Consider the following 19,944-nt stretch of genomic DNA (forward strand, 5'->3'; position numbering starts at 1 on the left):
TGTCACTGGATTTTGGTGACTGTGGAAGAGTGAGACTGACAACTGTGCAACTTAAATCTAGTTCACCCAGAAATCAAGACATTACCCAATGATATTATTGATTCTCTTCAAAAATGAAAAATAAAAATAAAATGAAAGTGACAGATAAATTTTGCTTGGGGAAGTTGAAAGAGAAAGTTGAGGTTTAGAAAATATTCACCTACATAAATATGAGGACCAAACATACTTGGTCAGATGACAAATTGGGGTATAGATTGGCTGTTATTCCTATAGCTCCCCTCAGTGGGAGTTCAACAAGGGGATGTAGGAGAAAATCAACCAATCTCAGCTTTGGGGATCTAATCAGTCCAGGAATAACGTGTGCTAGATGTCAGAGGAGTTGTAAATCCACTTTCATCCCTCAAGCTTTTAGTCTTTGCTTTATTAACTGCCCTGGTAAAATTTAATTTCAGAAAATTCTGTTGTCTGTTCCTAACTTGGCAATGCTGTTTCTCAGCCTTCAAGAAGAAACAGCTTTGTGATTTGTCCTTAGTGCTCAGCCAGCCAGCAATTGCTCTGATACTAACACACTTTGACATAAAGGGACAGAATTGAATTATGTGGGTTTCATTTCTCCTGTGTGCATCTTCTTCCTCCCATCTTCTCTTTATCACTTAACCTCTTATTACTTAGCCTATGAAATGGCACATAGGGTGATCTGGATCTGAGGAGAATGATAATGCCAGTTGAGACAGAGTTCTGTTCCGTGGAGGAAGCTCCCTGTTATAAAAGCATTGTTCTAGGGAATAGATTTGACTAGGATTTGAGTCTGGCTTTTACCATTCACTAGATAAATATATGACAGTCCTTCTGGGACTCAGTTTCTTCATGTGTAAAATGGGAGGGTTCATTAAATTGAATTTACAATCTTGATTGTTTTTATATTACTTCTATTCCCACTCTCCCCCACTCCTGTATGGCCTATGCCAGAGGTGGCAAAAACTCCTCAAGGGGCCCAAATCAGAAGGAAATGTTTAACAAAAATTTTTAAATATTATAGAGGCAGCTAGTTGGCATTGTGGAAACAGTACTGAGCCTGAAGTAAGAAAGACTAATCTTTCTGAGTTCAAATCTGACCTCAGACATTTACTAAGTGCGTGATCCCAGGCAAGTCATTTAACCCTGTTTGCCTCAGTTTTCTCATCTGTAAAATAAGAAGGAAATGTCAATCCATTTCAGTGAATTTGCCAAGAAAACTCCAAATTGGGTCACCATGAATGGACACAACTAAAAAATGACTGAACAACAACAAATCAGTATGCAGCCCATATTTGAGTTTGCCACTATTGGCATAAACTGCTGTGAATTTGAGGCAGCTAAGTGTCTCATTGCTCAGTCTGGAGTCAGGAAAATCTGAGTTTAAATTTGGGCTCAGATACTGACTAGCCAGGTAGCTATGGACAATTCATGTAACACTTAAGCCTGCCTCAGTTTCCTCAATTTAAAAATGAAGATAGTAACAGTACTTGTCTCCCAAGTTGTTGTGAGAATCAAATTAGGTGATAGTTATAAACTACTTAGCTTGATCCCTCATACATAGTAGGTGCTTAATAAATGCTTGTTTCCTCTGATTTCTACTTTTTGTGCCCTACATGTGACATTTGTCTTTCACCTCTGTATCTTTGCACAGGCTGCCTCCCATTTTTTTTTTTAAATTTTTATTTAATAATTACTTTATATTGACAGAATCCATGCCAGGGTAATTTTTTTTTTTTTTACAACATTATCCTTTGCACTCGTTTCTGTTCCAATTTTTTTCCCCTCCCTCTTTCCACTCCCTCCCCTAGATGGCAAGCAGTCCTTTATATGTTGGATATGTTGCAGTATATCCTAGATACAATATATGTTTGCAGAACCGAACAGTTCTCTTGTTGCATAGGGAGAATTGGATTCAGAAGGTATAAATAACCTGGGAAGAAAAACAAAAATGCAGATAGTTCACATTTGTTTCCCAGTGTTCTTTCTTTGGGTGTAGCTGCTTTTGTCCGTCATTTATCAATTGAAACTCAGTTAGGTCTCTTTGTCAAAGAAATCCACTTCCATCAAAATATGTCCTCATACATTATCATTGTTGAAGTGTATAATGATCTCCTGGTTCTGCTCATTTCACTTAGCATCAGGCTGCCTCCCATTCTTGCAGTGTACTCTCTCATCATCTCCACTTCTTAGGATCTTTAGGTCCATTCAAGGCATTTCTCCTCACTCTTTTCCCCAATACCTTTATATTTCTTTTTTTTATATTTTGTATTAATTTGTCTTTGTATGTACTGATTCTGCAAGTAGAATATATGCTTTTTGAGGATAGAGATTTTCTCTTTGCATCCTCAGTGCCGTGTATACAAAAGTACTTAATAATTGCTTGTTGAATAAATGAATGACATCTGGATTGTTAGAAGAACACTAAGTTTAGATTTAAAAACACTGAGCTCATATTTTAGTTTGGTTCCTTGCTACCTGTGTAACTTTGGGCAATTGCTTTATTTTATGGGACTCATTTTCCTTATCTGTAAACCGTGGGAGTTGGACTAGATGTGTGGGTCTTACTACTCAATCCTCTCCTCCCATGATGACCTGCCTTAATTTCCAGCTCCTAATTTTTGGAATTCTATGATTTAGTTGTTGCTACTAATTCATTTGAGTCTCAAATTAGCCTAAGTAGTTTACTAATGTAAATGTAGCTTTTTAGATTTTAAATGAAGAATGGAAATGCTGCCCCTTCTCAGAAATATTCAATAAAAGAAAGATCATCCTTGTCCACAAGTTTCATGATAAAACCTACTTTTCTGTTCCTCTAGGCTTTTAATTTTTTCCTAATATATTGCATGTGAGGTAAGAAACTGGGAGAAAGTGAGGTGGGTGGGATCTAAATGGACGTGATTGGATTAGAAATAGAAGGAGGTAGTCATAAGTGAAATCACCATGAGAGGTGCACATACCGGGAGCCAGGCAAATAGCTGCATTAAAAACAGCAGCAACAAAACGCTTACAAAAGCCTACTTCATCTCCTCACTCTCTCATCTTCTCTTTTCTTTTGAGCTGTTGTTTTATTTATTGTTATATCTATTTCAATTTCCAATATCTTTTCTCTTAGTAGAATGTTTGTACCAAAAAGTTCAATTAAGCAGAACACACAGAACAAAACATTAAGAGGTTGTATTTGAAAATCCACATTTTATTCTGAACCATCGACCACCACCAGAGAGATAGTTTAGAAGCCTTGAATCAAGGAAGCCAACTGGATAGCAGTTTCTGGGTCAATCAGGAGTATTAGTCCTCTTCCTTGCTGACCAGCTAATTGCCTTCTTAGCTCTCTATGTGTTATAATGCACTTCAGTGATTAGTCTTAATCACTGAATTGGCATTCAATTCAGTCAAACTGAGACCTTTTAAAGACTTGAGCACTGCATACAGGGCCATCTCCAGTTGTGCTAATCTATATCTGGCCACCTGGACCCAGATGGCTGCAGAGGAGAAAGGGAGGCTGATGACTTTGCATAGCCCTCCCTCAGTTAAATCACTTGCATGGCATAGCATTACCTCCTTGATGTCATGTTAAGTCTTCAAGAAGAAAAGGACCAACAACAATAATTCACTTATTGACCATATAATTTTGGGCAACTAATTTCTCCTAAATGGACCTCAGCTTCTTCATCTTTAAAATGAAGGCTCCTTAAACCTTGATATCCTAAGATTCAAATAAAATGCAGTCCTACTCGTTACACAACAGCCCCACATCCCCTCTAGCTACCATAACTTCACAAATCTTAGGGAGAACATATATTTTTTGTTGAATCAATCAATCAAACTTAACATTTGGTAATCCTAGTGGTTTTACACTGTTCTAGTTACTGGAATAATAAATACAAAAATGTGAGTCTCTGTCCTTATTCCACTGGGAAAAGAGAATCTAGACATATATAAAAATATGTATAAAATATATATAACATTTAATTATGTGTTATATCATAACATGTAATGTATAATATATAATAAGTATATAAAATATGTGCATCTATATCTATTTATATACACACACAAAATATAGTAATTTTTATTCTTGTTGATATATTCCATGTAAAAATTACCTCAAAAGGGAGAGATATAACTGGGAATTTTTGTACCTAGAAGAAGTATTTAATATCATCTGGATTGAGCAGTAGAAAATATGCTCAAAGTTAGGGGTGGAGAAGCTCATCTCAGCCCACCAATCTGGAAACTTATTATTTAAGTTAGTTAATTATTTTTGCTAATGAGATACAAAGACTATTTTATTTCTAAGATGCTGAAAGACTTCCAGTGCTGTTGGTATTCTCTAAATCCGGTATGCCTGAACAAAATCCTACCATAGTTACAGCCTTGCATAAATAGCTGAAATAGTTTCTGCCTTTCTAGGATAATGACAAGATGCCCCCAAGTTATACTTTAACTTTTCTATGGTTCATTTTTCTTCTGCTTCCAATGAGAAGATCCAAGGTCTGTGAAAATGGAGCTAAAAGAGTTGACCAGCTCAGGTAGAAATAGCTAATTTTTTGTCTTTGTAAAACTATTGGGCTATGACACAGGAGGGAAGCAGACTTCTTTGATATCAGAAACTACTATTTTGTGTTAACATTCTATGGTCATTTTGTTGATGATTCAAATTACTTACTACTCACTCACACTTTTTCCCTCTTTCTCCAGCCTTCTTCTTTCTCCTACCTTAATATCCACTTATTCCATTAGTACCAGGTTCTCACCTTCAGAACATACCTGTTTATTCTCCATTTCCCCATCCTCTCAATCCTCATGGATCTCATCCATCAGCTCACTATCTTTGGAATATGCATCTGGATGTGTGCTTTGGTATCAGAGTTTGCATTATCAAGGAAAATTAATCTAAATGTAGTTATCATGTGTATGTGCACATATGCAAATATGTGTACTTCTGTGCATAAATGTGCCTGTACAATAAAGGGAATGTTTTATTTCTTTCAGTTTAAAATTCTAGAATGAGAAAAACTTAACAATCTACCTAGAGATGTATAATTCTCAGAAACACTTCTCCTCCTCCTCCTCCTCCTTCTCCTTCTCCTTCTTCTTCTCTACCTGGAAAGGATTTTTAAAGTCCTCATTTTTTGTTTGTGAGAGGCAAGGAAGGAATTAGGAGATTATCAAAACAATTACAATTCTGATACACTACCCTTTACTTTTCTCTAACAATCCTGGTTTTCTTTACAATTCAGGAATATTTATGATTTATTAGATAAAAATTATTTTATTTTAATTTATTGGATAAAAGTCACTGAGACATGAAATGTTAGTATAATTTTTGTGTTAGCAGTTAACTAGAAGTATCATGTATGGCTTCTCTGTCCTAGGGAATGGCTAAACAAACTATGTCTGTGAATATAATGGAACATTATTGCAATGTTAGAAACAATATATAATAGTCTTTTAGATAAGTGTCTTCCCAGAGTCTTTAGTGATTTCAGAGGGCAAAATTTTCCCCCTCACAAGACAGCCAATTCAAACCTTGACAGAGGGACTATTATAAATGAATATGAAGAATTCAGAGAATTATGGGGAGATTTATACAAGCTAGTGCAGAGTGAAGTAGAATTGGAAAACATATGCAGTGACAACAATAATGTAAAGGGGAAAAACAAAAAATAACGAATTTGGATACTATATAAATATAATAACCAAGAAGTTAAGTTCTACAGAAGAGTTAAAGAAATAGCCCCTTACTATATTCATTAGACTGGTAGACCTGTAATAGTTCCAATATTGGTTATACTTTCCTTCCTTCTCTATCTTTTTCATCCAGTTGAATTCTATACTTTTTTCCTACTCTTGCATCCCTTGACCAATCTTTCCCTGCCAGGCTCCAACCTTTAATTATCTCCTCCATTTGCTACATTCATGTGTTGCTGAACAAATCTAGAGATAAATTAGAAAACCATGCTTATTTGATACATTATGAATTTGTTATGAAATTCCAAATGGGCCTTCATTGCAGCATTTTACTAATCAGTTCATTAAACCACTCACCATCAAAACTTTTCCAAAACTTTTCATCCCTCCTCAACTTTCCTTCTTCCCCCACTTTCTCAGCTGAAAACTTTGTCTCACATTTTAGTAATTAAGTCAAGCTATTCACTGAAAGTTCTTTCTTCTTTCCCCCTTCTTATGTAATGCATGTGCCTTCTGCCACCATCTCCTCTTTCACTGTTATCTTACATGAAGTGACAACCCCTCTATGTGCTCAAATAATCCCATTCCATCTCTTGTTCTACAGATGGTTCTCTCCATCATTTCTATGTTCTCACTTATCTTTCTCCTTGTCAACTAAGTACTTTCCTACTTCCTGCAAACATGTTCATGTCTTCTCCATCCTCAAAAACTCTGATTTGACCTATCCACTTTCTCTTGCTATCTTCCTTTCTTTTTTTCCCTCCATTTCATCACTAAACTGGAGAAAGCCATCTGTAATTGGTGCCTCCATTTTCTTTCTTCACATTCTCCTCTTAACATGACTATCTAGCTCTTAATCTCATCATTCATTTGAAAATTTCCTTTTGGAAGTTAGTCATGACCTCTTAATTACCAAATGTAATGTCCTTTTCTCAATTCCTACCCTTCTTGACATCTTTATAGCCTTTAGCACTATCAATCATCATGTTCTTGATACTCCTTTCTTTCTAAAATTTTATAACACTGCTTTTCCCCTCTTTTCCTCCTACTTATACATTTGCTTCTTCTCAGCTTAATTTGTTGGATTTCATCCAGATCATGCTCCTTCCCCTAAAAGTGAGACCCCAGAGTTTATGATGGGTTCCTTTTCTCCGTTTTATTTCACTTAGCGATTTCATCAGCTCCCATAGATTCAATAATCATTTTCATTGACATGATTCTCAGATTTCTTTATCTAGCCTTCACATGCTGGTATGAGACCTCTGGTCTCATATTTCTACCTTATAATCAGTATGTATAAAATAAAACTCATCATCTTCCCTCACATTTCCCCCAAACTTTCTACTCTCCTTAACTTCCCTACTAATGTCAAAGGCACTATGATTTTCCCACATCCTCCATGTCTCTTAGCCTCTAAAACCAAGCATCTTTTACTTTCACATATTTAGTCTATTGCCTTTCTGATCCCTTATGCAATAGATTGAATGCTTCTATGTTATCTCCAAAATTAAATGTAAAAATACTCTGAACTTTAAAGTCCTTTGTAATCTGGCTCCTTTTTTTAGTTTTCCATCTTCTAATAATTTATTCCCCTATGATTCAATGACACTGGCCTCTTTGTTACTTTTTGCATGTGGCTCCAACACCCAATTCCCTGGATTTTGACTGGCTGTCTCCTCTGCTTGGAATAATCTCTCTCCCAGTTTATGCTTCTTGACTTCCCTAGATTTCTTTAAGTCTCAGTTAAAATCCAACACTTTCCCTTATCCTCCTTAATGCTAGTGTGTTCACTTTGTGATTATCTGTAATTTATCCAATATGTATTTGGTTTATACATACTTATTTGCATGTTTGGACTTAGACCCTGAAAGCAGAGGCTGTTTTCAACTTTCTTGGTTATATGCAGACTTAGTATCTGGAACATAGTTCTTGTTGACTTACTGCTACTTAATAAGTACTTGTTGCTTGACTGATACTGGTCACAGTTAATTGATATGTAGCTTGGTTTTCTGAATTATTTTTTTCTTTTTAAAATTAGTGGAGCAGCTAGATGGTGCAGTAGATAGAACATTGACCCTGGATCAGGAGGGTTTAAGTCTAAATGTGACCTCAGACACTTGATACTTACTGGCTGTGTGATACTGGACAAGTCATTTAACACTGATTGCCTCAAAAGATAAAAAATAAAAATAAAAATTATTATAGGGGATAGCTTAATGGGGAGATACATTTGGAACTAAAGTTTGAAGAACAACAAAAATATCAGTAAAATTTGTTTTTTTGAGAAATATCATCATAAATGTTCTTCTTAGACCATTGGGAAAATATTAGAACATATTAGAAAATACATAGACATAAGGAATTAGTTATGGAACCTAAGCTAAATCTCTCATCCATACAATGTTGTGATAACTATTTTGGAAATGAAATCCAGAAAAATCTGAGAAATCCGACTTCAGATATGCTGGGATCCATTGGATATTACAGAAAGTATAGCAATCCCTCTTTTAACAGGCCTTTTTGTGAATTCAAGTGAATTTTCCAAATAAATAAAATATGTGCCCATAATCACCTATTTTTTTTAAACTATGCTGTGTGATCTTTTAAACTTATTTCAGTGTATGCTTTCCTATTTTCTGAAAAAGAATATAATCAACATAATCTTTTCTTTGTAACCCAGGCTTATTATATTCTCAAGAGCTAGTGATTTAGATCTAGTTTCCTGTACTCTAAAGGTCAGCAGATGACTATACTTTGGGAGTTCTTACATCTTTTTTTTGGTAGTTTTTTTCTCTCTTCTCCTTCATTGTTCTGATATCAACTCTGGTCTTTTCCACAGTGGATTGTCAAAACAGGTAACACTGTTAGAATTATATGAAAAGCCAGGGTAAATAGACTCAGACTTCATATTGGTTGATCAGAAATCTTTTATGTGTGCTTCCTGATTATGTCCCAAATACCCCAGGTTGCTAGATAAGTGACCCCCCCATCTCAGATGAATGAAATGTTATGACAAATAATAATTCTTGCAAAAATTTTCTCTCCCAGTCACTGACAAAAAACTAGCATGAATATCTCAAGGCCTATGAACCGCCAGTTCCAAAGAATCATTTATTTCTGTCTAATTTCCTTTCTTGTTTTGCAGTCCCCATTCTGTCCCAGACCGCCTACGGATCCGAGTGAACAGAATTAGTTTACAAGACTATGAAGGCTTGCACTATGACAAAGAAAAGCTCCGGGAAGCTTGTAAGTTAAGAGTATGTCATTGAATTTCATACAACTGACTTAAAGCTTTCTTCACTCTCCTTTTCTTATATACCAAAATTTTAACAATGAGGAAAGAAAATAGGCTCTGAATATAGGAATATGTATATGTATATATATATATGTTTATATATATATATGTGTATGTATACACATGTACATATTTGTATATTTGTGTATAAACACACATATATGTATATATGTGAATTTAAAAGTAAACCAAAAAGGAGAATCAGCAGAATGAAATCAGTTTTCCTTAGACATGACAGTGGGATCTATTGTTTTAATTACAGCTTTAGTCTCTCTTATGTTCCCCCTATGAATGAGAAAAACAAATGATTGATTATAATATAAAGCATAACATGATACAAGAAGTCCTGTTTGCAGTGCAAGGCTATGTTTTTACTCCTGACTACCTATCTTGACTACAACCCACCTCCTCATTCTCATCCTATGCCTTCAGCCCTGTTGTCTACAGACACTGTTTTGTACAATATAATTGAATAATTATGCACTGTCATCATCCAGTTATTGGACATGAAACTGTATATGATATAGACTTTCCAGTACTTCCATTAATGAAACCACTTTGAAAAGGATCTCAAATATGCTCATCTTATCTTGAATTCCGTGCTCCAGTGAGATCTGTTAGACTGAAGGTCCAATGTACCAGAGTAGTAGAATTGATTCTATGTGCCCTTTGTCAGGTGAGTCAAATGCTCATTTTATGATTAATGAGATTAAAAACAGGGCTTATGCTAATTAATACCTATTCTAGGCTGACTTCTCTCAACCTACAACTCAAGATGATGGTTCCCATAGTTATCAATTGCCTCCTTCTTTTCTCAGTCTTATATGGATAACCATGAGGTCTTGTTGCTTTTAATACAGTGACTTCTGAGACTCCAGTAGTGTGGCTTGAATTATCAACCAACCAGATGAAATCTGTTCCCTTTTATAAAAAGAATTTACTAAGCAGATATAATAATAATTGGAACAAAAAGATCTCTTTTCAAAAGATTGGAATCTGCTTTCCACAAATACATATGGATCCATCAGAAAAATGGACTCAAATTTATGTTAGTGAGGTCCAAGTATAGTTAATACTTGTGGCAAAGGGACATCTTAGAAGTTCTGGCACTGGAAGCCCCTTCCTCCTTTGGTATGTTCGTCATTAAGTTCTGCTGATATATTGTACTTTTGCTATATTCCGAACATTGCTAGCTTCTGAGAATCCATAGACAGCATTTCTTTTGCTATAGAGTCTTTCTGTCTGTACCTACTGTTGTTCACTTTTTACCAAGACATGCTTAGGCTTTTCACTTCCCAATCTCCAACCACCTTAGACCACTTCTATGTCTTTAAGTTTCTCATTTGGTGATAGGAGGGGAATAGTGCTAATACATCTCTCAGCAGGTATTTCCTGTCGCCACTTCTCATTAAGGCTGTTCTTCCAAATCTGTCCTCAGGTATTTCCTTTGCTATTGGCCACTATTGTTCTAGTAACAATACCAACCACCCCTGTCAGTGTAAGATGTCTGAAGGGACTTCTGGTTCTGCTTGATTATTTTCATCTTGGAATACTCATTTACCTAAGATAAGAATAAACACAAGAGAAACAGGTATCATGTGCTCCTGGCAGACAGGAAATGCTATCCATTGTCCCTCCTTCACCTGGTAGCTCAAAGCATTCTTATTTTACCAAGAAGAAAAAGAGAATGAGAGATGAGTGGGTGGTCCCTCTTTTGATTGACAATCCAGCTAACCATTTGGGCAATGGCAAATAAGCGTTATTCTTAAAAGTCATGAGATGGTTCAAGTTTACCAAATATCTATTGCTTCAGATAATATGTGTGGGCGTGAGTGTGGATGTGGGTGTTTCTGTCACTCTTTTGTGGGGAGAGAAGGAAGAGAGAGAAAGAATACTGGTAAGTCTCTTTTCCAAGGTACAAGTCAGAAGCAAAATGCACCCATAATGGCAGGGGAGTGGGTTTGAGGAGAAGCTCTCATTTAATTCTTGAATGTAGGCTTTCAGTGTAGTTTTCTGTGGTTAAAAAAGAAATGCCCTTGGTGATGACCCGGTGAATGCAGCATACAGGCTGTTTGTGATAGCAGTCTAACAGAGGCTTGTTCTTGTGTCTGGACTATTATTCATATTAAATTACAAGCATGAATGTTTGTTGTGTAACAAAGGCCCTGTTCCGTCTGTAATGCTGGACTCCCTGGTAATTACAGGATGGCAGGCCTTTTAATTACTTTGCTTATTTTACTGTAGAGGGAAATGTGGATACTATGTCAATTCCTCCCTCCCCTCCTTTTTTCAGTCCCTTTTCACTCTGGCTTTCCTCTCAAAACAATAGAATTGAGATGGTTAGGCCTTGACATTCCTTTCTTTGGCTCCTGCTGGTGAATTTCAGAATTAATTAAAACAATTAGAGTCTTCATCACTAGGCTGATGAGAATAACCACAAAATGATGGTTGTGAATTGCAAGGGAGCAAAGTCTATTAAACTTAAGCAGTGGAGCATAAACAAAGAAGAACCGATTTTTTTTTTTTTAAGCAAAAGCTGTAACAATGACAGTAGAAAATTGTTCCCTTCAGCTAAATTATGTCTCTCAGGATGTCTCTGCTGACCCAGCTTGAAATCATATATTCTAGGCAAAAAGGCAATCATTCTTTGGGTAAATCTGAATTCATTTTTTAAACGTTTTTCAAAAGATTTATTGATACATGAAATCCTTCTTATGAAAAATCATTGTTTTACTGATGTATTACTTGGAAGCTGTGGTCAATTTTCAGTTCTGCCTCTCAATTACTCTGTGACATTGAACAATCATGACAAGTCTCCTTAAAGTAGGGCTTAATAGACTTAATCTTTCTGGTTCTAATGAAAATTAGACAAAATGTCATGCTTGATTGGTTCCTCTGTTCAATTTCCATCTTTTCTTTATTATGGGTGGAATCTTAGATCACCAAAACTTGAGCAAGAGTTTGTGAGCCAAGTCTCATAACTGCTAGAAATTAGCTAGTGACACCCCCTAATATAAGTCACTATGTGAGGACAGTATGCTTAATGGAGAACAGTATAGTTCTATAGCAAGATCATTTTCAAGAAGCATGGACAGAACAATCCTGTCCTAAGCCAATGACCAATGTCTCAGAAGATAATGCCTCTGTTCTCTCAGATTAGTGAAATGGAAAGTTGTTAGAAAGTGTAAAAGTATGCAGTGTGTATATCTTGGGTGTGTGTGTGTGTGTGTGTGTGTGTGTTTGTATGAAAGTATGTAAAGAAGGATATACTTTCATTGTCTACTAACTTCTTTTCATTATTATGAATTTGAAAACATCAATAAATATGAACATTTCTTCAAACAAAAAGAATAGAAAAAAAGGATTGTATATGATTCTGTGAATTTTTTTTATATAAAATGAATTAAATTTTTTATTTTTATTTTTAGAGCCTAATACTTTTTTGAAATTTTGAAAGCTTACCTTCAATTTTTCTATAACTCTTAATATAAAATGAGGCTAATTGATAATACCTGTGTTTGCTCAGTACAAAAGAATGTTGGGAGAGTAAGGGGAGTAAAAATTGGCATCTTTTGAATTCCTTCTAAGGGAGATAAAATGTAAAATCCATATTATACTTTTAAAAAATGATTCTCATCCTGGGATGAAATGAACAAAATAATTAGTTTGATATCATCAGAAAAATGATTGTCTTTGGTAGGAGAGACAGAATACCTCTGATTTGTTTAATTGCTTTAATCTTCATACTAGGTGATTGGACACATACAAATCTATACAAAACTGAGGCAAATAGTATTTATATTCATGGGATCACAAAATATTATGATTAGAAATGACTTTAGAAATGTTCTCGTCTAACTTAATTATTTTACAGATGAAGAGAATGAAGGACACAAAGAATGACTTATCCAACATCCTACTTTCAGACAGCAAATACCAGAATCAGAATTTGAACTTTGAGCTTTCGACAATAAATCTAGTATTCTCAACTACATTTAAACATATGAGGATTTGAAGAGTTTTGTCAGTTTGTGATGCCAAAATAAATACTTTATATATATATCACATTAAAAGATTAAAGTAAATTTAAGTCTTCAGTATGGAACAATAATGATGACCTAACAATAACAATGATAAAATAGCATTTTCAATTTACTTTCTTTATAACTCTCTGAGTTAAAGATTGAAAGTGTTAACATCATAAATAAGAAAGAACAATCATCATCATTATTATTAATAAATTATAGTTCTGACATTTGTATTAGTATACTCTCCAGAAAAAGTAACCTTCAAGGCCAAAGAATTGGAGTTATAAGGTTGTGTAAAAGGAAATTTTCAGTGTCCTTCTTGACAACAAGATGAAGGAGAACAATTATGTTTCAAAAGATGCCCCTCCCATCTGGGAGATTTCCTGTCAAAAAGAGAATTCTAATAAGACTAATCACAGAGAAAATATTTTCCCACAGATAAAGCTGATCTTTAGCAACTTCTGTGACCTCAATGATTACATATTTTCCATCATTTCCTTTCTGTTATGGGATATTGATGATTCGCTGCACTGGCTACATACTCTAAGAGAACTTAGAAAACTATAAAACCCAAATCTGCACCCTAAGAAATTAAAGCTGCTACTAGTGAACATTCTTCCTTAGCATACTAATATATTTTTTTTTTTTAGTTGGCCTCCAGTCATTTGGACTTATTGGTTGGTGAGAATCTACCTCAGCTCTTGAGAAGCTCCTACCATAATTGCACCATGAAACTTTTGCATAGATTATCTTTCTGACTTTACAATAACACCATAGCATCAAATGGACAGGTGTTATTGTCCCCAGGTAGTGAAGTAGCACAGTGCATAAAGTGTCAGCCCTGCAGTCAGACTCATCTTCCTGAGTTCAAATATTATCTCAGATACTTGCTAGCTGTGTGATCCAGGGTGAATCACTTAACCCTGTTTTTCTCAGTTTTCTCATCTATAAAATGAATTAGAGAAGGAAATACCAAATCACTTTGGTATCTTTGCTAAGAGAGCACCAAATGTAGTCATGAAGAATCAGACATGACTGGAAAACAATACTTGTCCCCATTTTATAGATGGGAAAACTAAGGTTTAGCAAGTTCCTACATAATTTTCCAAAGCTAGCAATAAGAGGTAGTAGCAATTAAAATATAGATTTCCTTACTCCTGGTTCAGTGTTTTATTTATTATATGTTGCTGCCCTAAGTAGATAATTGTTCATACTTTTATTTTTAAGCCTGATCATCTAAGCCTTCTCACTTCATTATTGTCAGTAAATGAAAATATGTTTTTATCGCCATAATGTGCTTGATTTTCACACAGTTTGCATTTCCAAAGTAGGGATTGCAGATTTAGTCAACATTTTTATACCTGTAATGAAGGTTTAGCTTAGCTAACAAATGATTAGCTTACACAGTTCATCTCTTGGCAGAACTCTAAAGTGCAAATTTGGCCATTGTTTTCTCTGCTACTGATTTTTGACTCCTTTTAGGCCTCATATTATTTTTGATAATGTATATGCTATAAAAGTGTTGGTACTCTTTAGTAGAGTGAAACATGAGCTGCTCTCTCACTTTATCTCGAGTTGGTATTCTTTTGATAGCAGAGAAAGCCTATGTTGTGAAGACCTTTACTCTAGGGATCTGGGTTGTACTTGCCACTAACTTTATGTTTAATTTTTGGCATCAGATTCTTTAGGTCTCATGTTCCTCATCCATAAAGTGATGGAATTAAATTTGGTAATTTCTAAAATATCTTCTAGCTCTCAGTCTTGGGCCATATGATAATCTCTATCAACCATTCATTTCATTCTCCGGGCAGCTAATTGTTACAGGGCATAGAACACTGGGTCTCAAATCAGAAAGACCTAAGTTCAGATCTACTCCCAGATTCTGTGTAAATCATTTAATGTGTTGTGAGAATCAAATGGAAATAATATTTGTAAAGCATTTAACACAGTGTTTGACATATAATATGTGCTACAGAAATGGTAATTATTATTTTTTATTAATGATTATTATTATTTCTTGACTTTGAAAGTGTCTCTTCATAGGAGATCTTGTCATGCAGTCAGCCTTTAGTATTGTCCTAGCATAAATCTGGAGAGGGAGAAGGAAAAGAGAAAGGGTTTACAAAAGGCCATCCTAGCACTTAAAATGCCCTAAATCAATAAGGATCTAATATCTTTTGGACCCAATTGTCCTTGGCATGGAGCTAAAACATTGTCAAGAACAGTGAATAGCCCATGCTGTGCTGCTGGTAAGCTTGGTAAAAGTTATCCTGTTCTTTTATCATTATCTGAAGCTAAGTAAGATAGGAAGCTCTGGACTCCTTTGGAGTTTTGCTCTTTCTTTTCTCCACTTTATAAGGGAGGGAAAGAAAGGAAGAAAGGAAGGGAATGATGGAAGAAAGAAAGGAAGGAAGGAATGGAATGATGGAAGAAAGAAAAGAAGGAAGGAAAGAAAGAAGAAAAGGAGGAAGAAAAAGAAGAAAGAAAGGAAGAGAGAAAAGGAGGAAGGAAGAGAGGGCAGAAGGGAAAAAAAAGAAGAAAAGCATTTATTAGGTACCAATTGTCTGCTATTAACACATATTTGCTGCATGGGCAAAACAATCAACTCCTTCACAACTCAGCAATAGTATTGATCACACAGGTGGAAAGAATTTCCACACCTGTGAATTCCTTGCACAGCTAAAATCACAGGTCTACACCTTTCCACCTTCTTCCAAAAGGGGAAAGCCATTACTTTCAAGAACTTAAGTAAATTTTGATTAATTGCTAGCAGAATGTCCCTAAAGAGAGGTCCTGCTGGGTGTACTTTAATGAGTAGATAAATATCCATTATAATTAGTATCACCATTAATAACCCAGGGTCCTTTTTAAAAAGTGTTGCAAATGGTTTGAATAAGTCAGGCAAATATTTGTCCTTATAATTTTCTTAGCAAACTCATGGGACACAAGAAATCTTTAGCTAAGTCTACCTTTAATTATTCCACAGTCTGATTTAGTGGAATGCAGATTAAGCACATTTTATTATATTATTTCCTTATGTTTCATACTGTTACTTGTCTTTTTCACTATTTCTTCACTTATTTTAATGATATAAGCAAAAAAGGGAATTTCTCTCAATTTCTTTTTGTAATTGTCTTCATATTTATATAGTCTCCCTGAAGATAACTCTAGAGATGAGCAACAATGAAATTATTTTTCATGAATTATATAGAATAAAAGTGAAAAATTAGGATTTGAGGGAAAAGATTTTCTGATATATAATTAGTTTGGCAAATGGAACGATTGTTTATTTACTTTTGACCATTTAATTTGCTATAGACATACATTTCATATCATATTACCATGCTTTTTCCAAACAGCTTTCCCAATAAACACTCCTGTGAATGATATAGTATGATCTGCACTTTTAGGATTAGTAATTTGGTAAAGTGAAGGGTGACCTGGAGGGGAAAGAGACTTGAAGTAAGGCGACCAACCAACCAGATAGTCTAGGCATGGGGTGATAGGAGCATGTACCAGGTTAGCAGTGATGTTAAGGGAAAAAAGAGGATATACTGGTGATGTTATGAAGATAAAAAATCAACAAACCTTTGCAACAGACTAGACATGGGAATGAAAGGAGAGTGAGCTATTGAGGATGACATCTAGGTTGTGAATCTGGGTGACTGGGAGGAAATTGATATCCTCAACAATAATATGGAAGTTCAGAAGGAGAAAGGGTTGGGGAAGAAAGATGGAGTGCAGTTTTGATCTACTTCCCCCTGCTTTTTTGTTGAATGTAATTTTCATTGCATCGTGGTCTGAAAAGGATGCATTTACTATTTCTGCCTTACTACATTTGAGTTTGAGGTTTTTATGTCCTAATATATGGTCAATTTTTGTATAGGTTCCATGAACTGCTGAAAAGAAAGTGTATTCCTTTCTGTCTCCATTACATTTTCTCCAGAGATCTATCATATCTAGCTTTTCTAGTATTCTGTTTACCTCTTTGACTTCTTTCTTATTTATTTTCTGGTTTGATTTATCTAATTCTGAGAGTGCAAGGTTAAGATCTCCCACTATTATAGTTTTACTGTCTATTTCTTCTTGCAGCTCTCTTAGTTTCTCTTTTAAGAATTTAGATGCTACCCCACTTGGTGCATATATGTTTAATATAGATAGTGCTTCATTATCCATGCTACCCTTTAGCAAGATATAGTGTCCTTCCTTATCTCTTTTAATTAGGTCAATTTTTGCTTTAGCTTGATCTGAGATCAGGATGGCTACCCCTGCTTTTTTGACTTCACCTGAAGCATAGTAGATTTTGCTCCAACCTTTTACCTTTAACCTGCATGTATCTCCCCGCTTCAGGTGTGTTTCCTGTAAACAACATATTGTAGGATTCTGGCTTTTAATCCATTCTGCTAACCGCTTTCTCTTTATGGGGGAGTTTACCCCGTTCACGTTTATGGTTAGAATGACCAATTCTGTATTACTTGCCATCTTGTTAACCCCGGTTTATGCTTTCCTCCCTTCTTTCCCCTTTCCCCCCCTTCCAAGTATTAAGCTTGTGAGCACCCCTTGCTTCTCACAGCCCTCCTTTTTAGTATCCCTCCCCCTCCTTAGAGTTCCTCCCCTATCTTACCCCTTTCCCTCCCAGTTCCCGTATTCCCTTCCCTTAGCTTATTCCTTCCCTTTCCACTTTTCCCTTCTCACTTTTCAATGAGATGGGAGAAGTTTCACCATAGATTGAATATGTCTTAAGATTTTTCACTTAAAGCCAATTCTGAAGGCAGTAAGATACCCACTATATTCATCCCCCTCCATTCTTTCTCTCAGATATAATAGGTTTCCTATGCCTCTTCATGAGATGTACTACCCCCACTTTACCCTTTTTCTGGTACAATGTCCTTTCCACATCAATTTCTAGAACAAGGTATACATGTATTCTTTATACATCTATATAGTCAAAATATAGTTCCCAAGATTAATCTTTACCTTTTTAGATTTCTCTTGAGTTCTATATTTGTAGATCAAACTTTTTGTTAAGTTCTGGTTTTTTCATCAGAAATAGATGAAATTCGCTTACTTCGTTGAATGTCCATCTTCTTCCCTGGAAAAAGATGCTCATTCTCGCTGGGTAAGTTATTTTTGGTTGCATACCAAGTTCCTTAGCCTTTCGGAATATCATATTCCAGGCCCTTCGATCTTTTAATGTGGATGCTGCCAGATCCTGGGTGATCCTTATTGTGGCTCCTTGATACTTGAATTGGGTTTTTCTAGCCGCTTGCAATATTTTTTCTTTCACCTGAGGGTTCTGGCATTTGGCCACTATATTTCTTGGTGTTTTGATTTTAGGATCCCTTTCAGTGGGTGATCGATGAATCCTTTCAATGTTTATTTTTTCCTCTGTTCCTATGACTTCTGGGCAGTTCTCTTTGATAATTTCCTGGAAGACAGTGTCCAGGCTTTTTTTTTCATCATGTTTTTCTGGGAGTCCAATGATTCTCAGATTGTCTCTCCTGGATCTGTTTTCCAGGTCTGTTGTCTTCCCCAGAAGGTATTTCACATTTTTCTCCATTGTTTGATTTTTTTGGATTTGCTTGACTGATTCTTCTTGTCTCCTCGAGTCATTCAATTCCACTTGTTCAATTCTGATTTTCAGTGAAGTATTCTCTTCACTCACTTTTTTAAAATCTTTCTCTAATTGTCCAATTGAGTTCTTTTGTTCTGTGGAATTTTTTTCCATTTCGCCAATTTTGTTTTTTAGAGAGCTGTTTTCTGTTTCCAGTTCACTAATCCTATTTTTCAAGGATTTTACTTCTTTATCCACTCTCTCTTTAACTTTCTCCAGACTCTTTTCCCATTTTTCTTCTAGCTCCCTTGTGAGAGCCTTTTTAATCACTTCTATGAGGTTCATCTGTGCTGAGGAACAGCCGATCTCCTCCTTTGGGGAATCACCTGGGGACTGCCTGTTTTTAGTCTCCTCAGGATTTAGAGTCTGCTCTCTATCTGTATAGAAGCTGTCAAGGGTTAAAGTCCTCTTCAGCTTCTTGCTCATTCTGTCTATTAATCAGAGACAAACTACCAAAGAAAAACAGAAAAAAACTGGAGTCTTTCTTTGGGGGAGGGGCTGGGTGTGTTATCGAGCTTCCTCTACAGACTGCAGGAGGCAGCAGTGAGGCACTAGCAGGACTGTGCTGCGCCTGCGCTCTGAGATCCCAGAGCGTGCTGAGTCACTGAGGGGGGGGAAGGGGGGGGGGCCAGGTCCTGAGAGACTTCAGCTGTTTGCGGTTGTATTCTTCAGCCCCGGTGTTTTTAGCTTTTCTGCTGGGCTGTTGACTTGCTGCCGGAGGAAATTATCCAAACCTGTAGCGAAGCTCTCCCCGCAGAAACGGCTACGATCACTCTCCACCCCCTCTCCAGTCTGCTCCCGTGCTCTCACTGCCGCTGCCCTCAGCCTGTGCCCGATCTAAAACCGCCCCAGCCCTCCAGTAAAGACAGACCTTTCTTGGCGGATCTCAAGGATGGCTTCTCTTGGTAACTATTTGTGGGTTTTTTTCAGTCAAGCATTGATTCAGAGGCTTGTAATGAAGTGGATAGTGAGAGAAAGCGCGGAGCTTATGCAACTGTGAGCCTCCTCTCCGCCATCTTAACCGGAAGTCCGGAGTGCAGTTTTGAATATGTTGAGTGAGATAGCTATGGGATATCCAGTTTAAAATGTTTAATAGACAGTTGGAAGTGGAAATCTTTTGGTCAGGAGAGAGATTAGAGCTGGATAAGTAGATCTAAGAATCATCAGCACAAAAACAATAATTGAAACTATGGGAGCTGCTGTGAGTGCCCAATAAAATTGCATAGAGGGGGAAGAGAAGATTACCCTGGATATAGCCTTATAGGGTACATTCTACTATTAGCTAGAATAAACCT

At 36.1% G+C, this 19,944-nt stretch overlaps 1 protein-coding gene across 2 annotated transcripts in view; it reads left to right on the forward strand.

Moving 5' to 3' along the window:
* The window catches only part of DGKI (diacylglycerol kinase iota), a 565,471-nt gene that overhangs the window by 385,632 nt on the left and 159,895 nt on the right, over window positions 1-19,944 (forward strand). For both annotated transcript variants that reach the window (XM_051961507.1, XM_051961508.1), the window contains exon 22: window positions 8,858-8,958. In XM_051961507.1, coding sequence (XP_051817467.1) covers window positions 8,858-8,958 — 101 coding nt within the window. The remainder of the gene's footprint in view (window positions 1-8,857; window positions 8,959-19,944) is intronic.

This window comes from Antechinus flavipes, chromosome 5 (genome assembly GCF_016432865.1).
Source record: "Antechinus flavipes isolate AdamAnt ecotype Samford, QLD, Australia chromosome 5, AdamAnt_v2, whole genome shotgun sequence".
Classification (NCBI taxonomy): domain Eukaryota; kingdom Metazoa; phylum Chordata; class Mammalia; order Dasyuromorphia; family Dasyuridae; genus Antechinus; species Antechinus flavipes.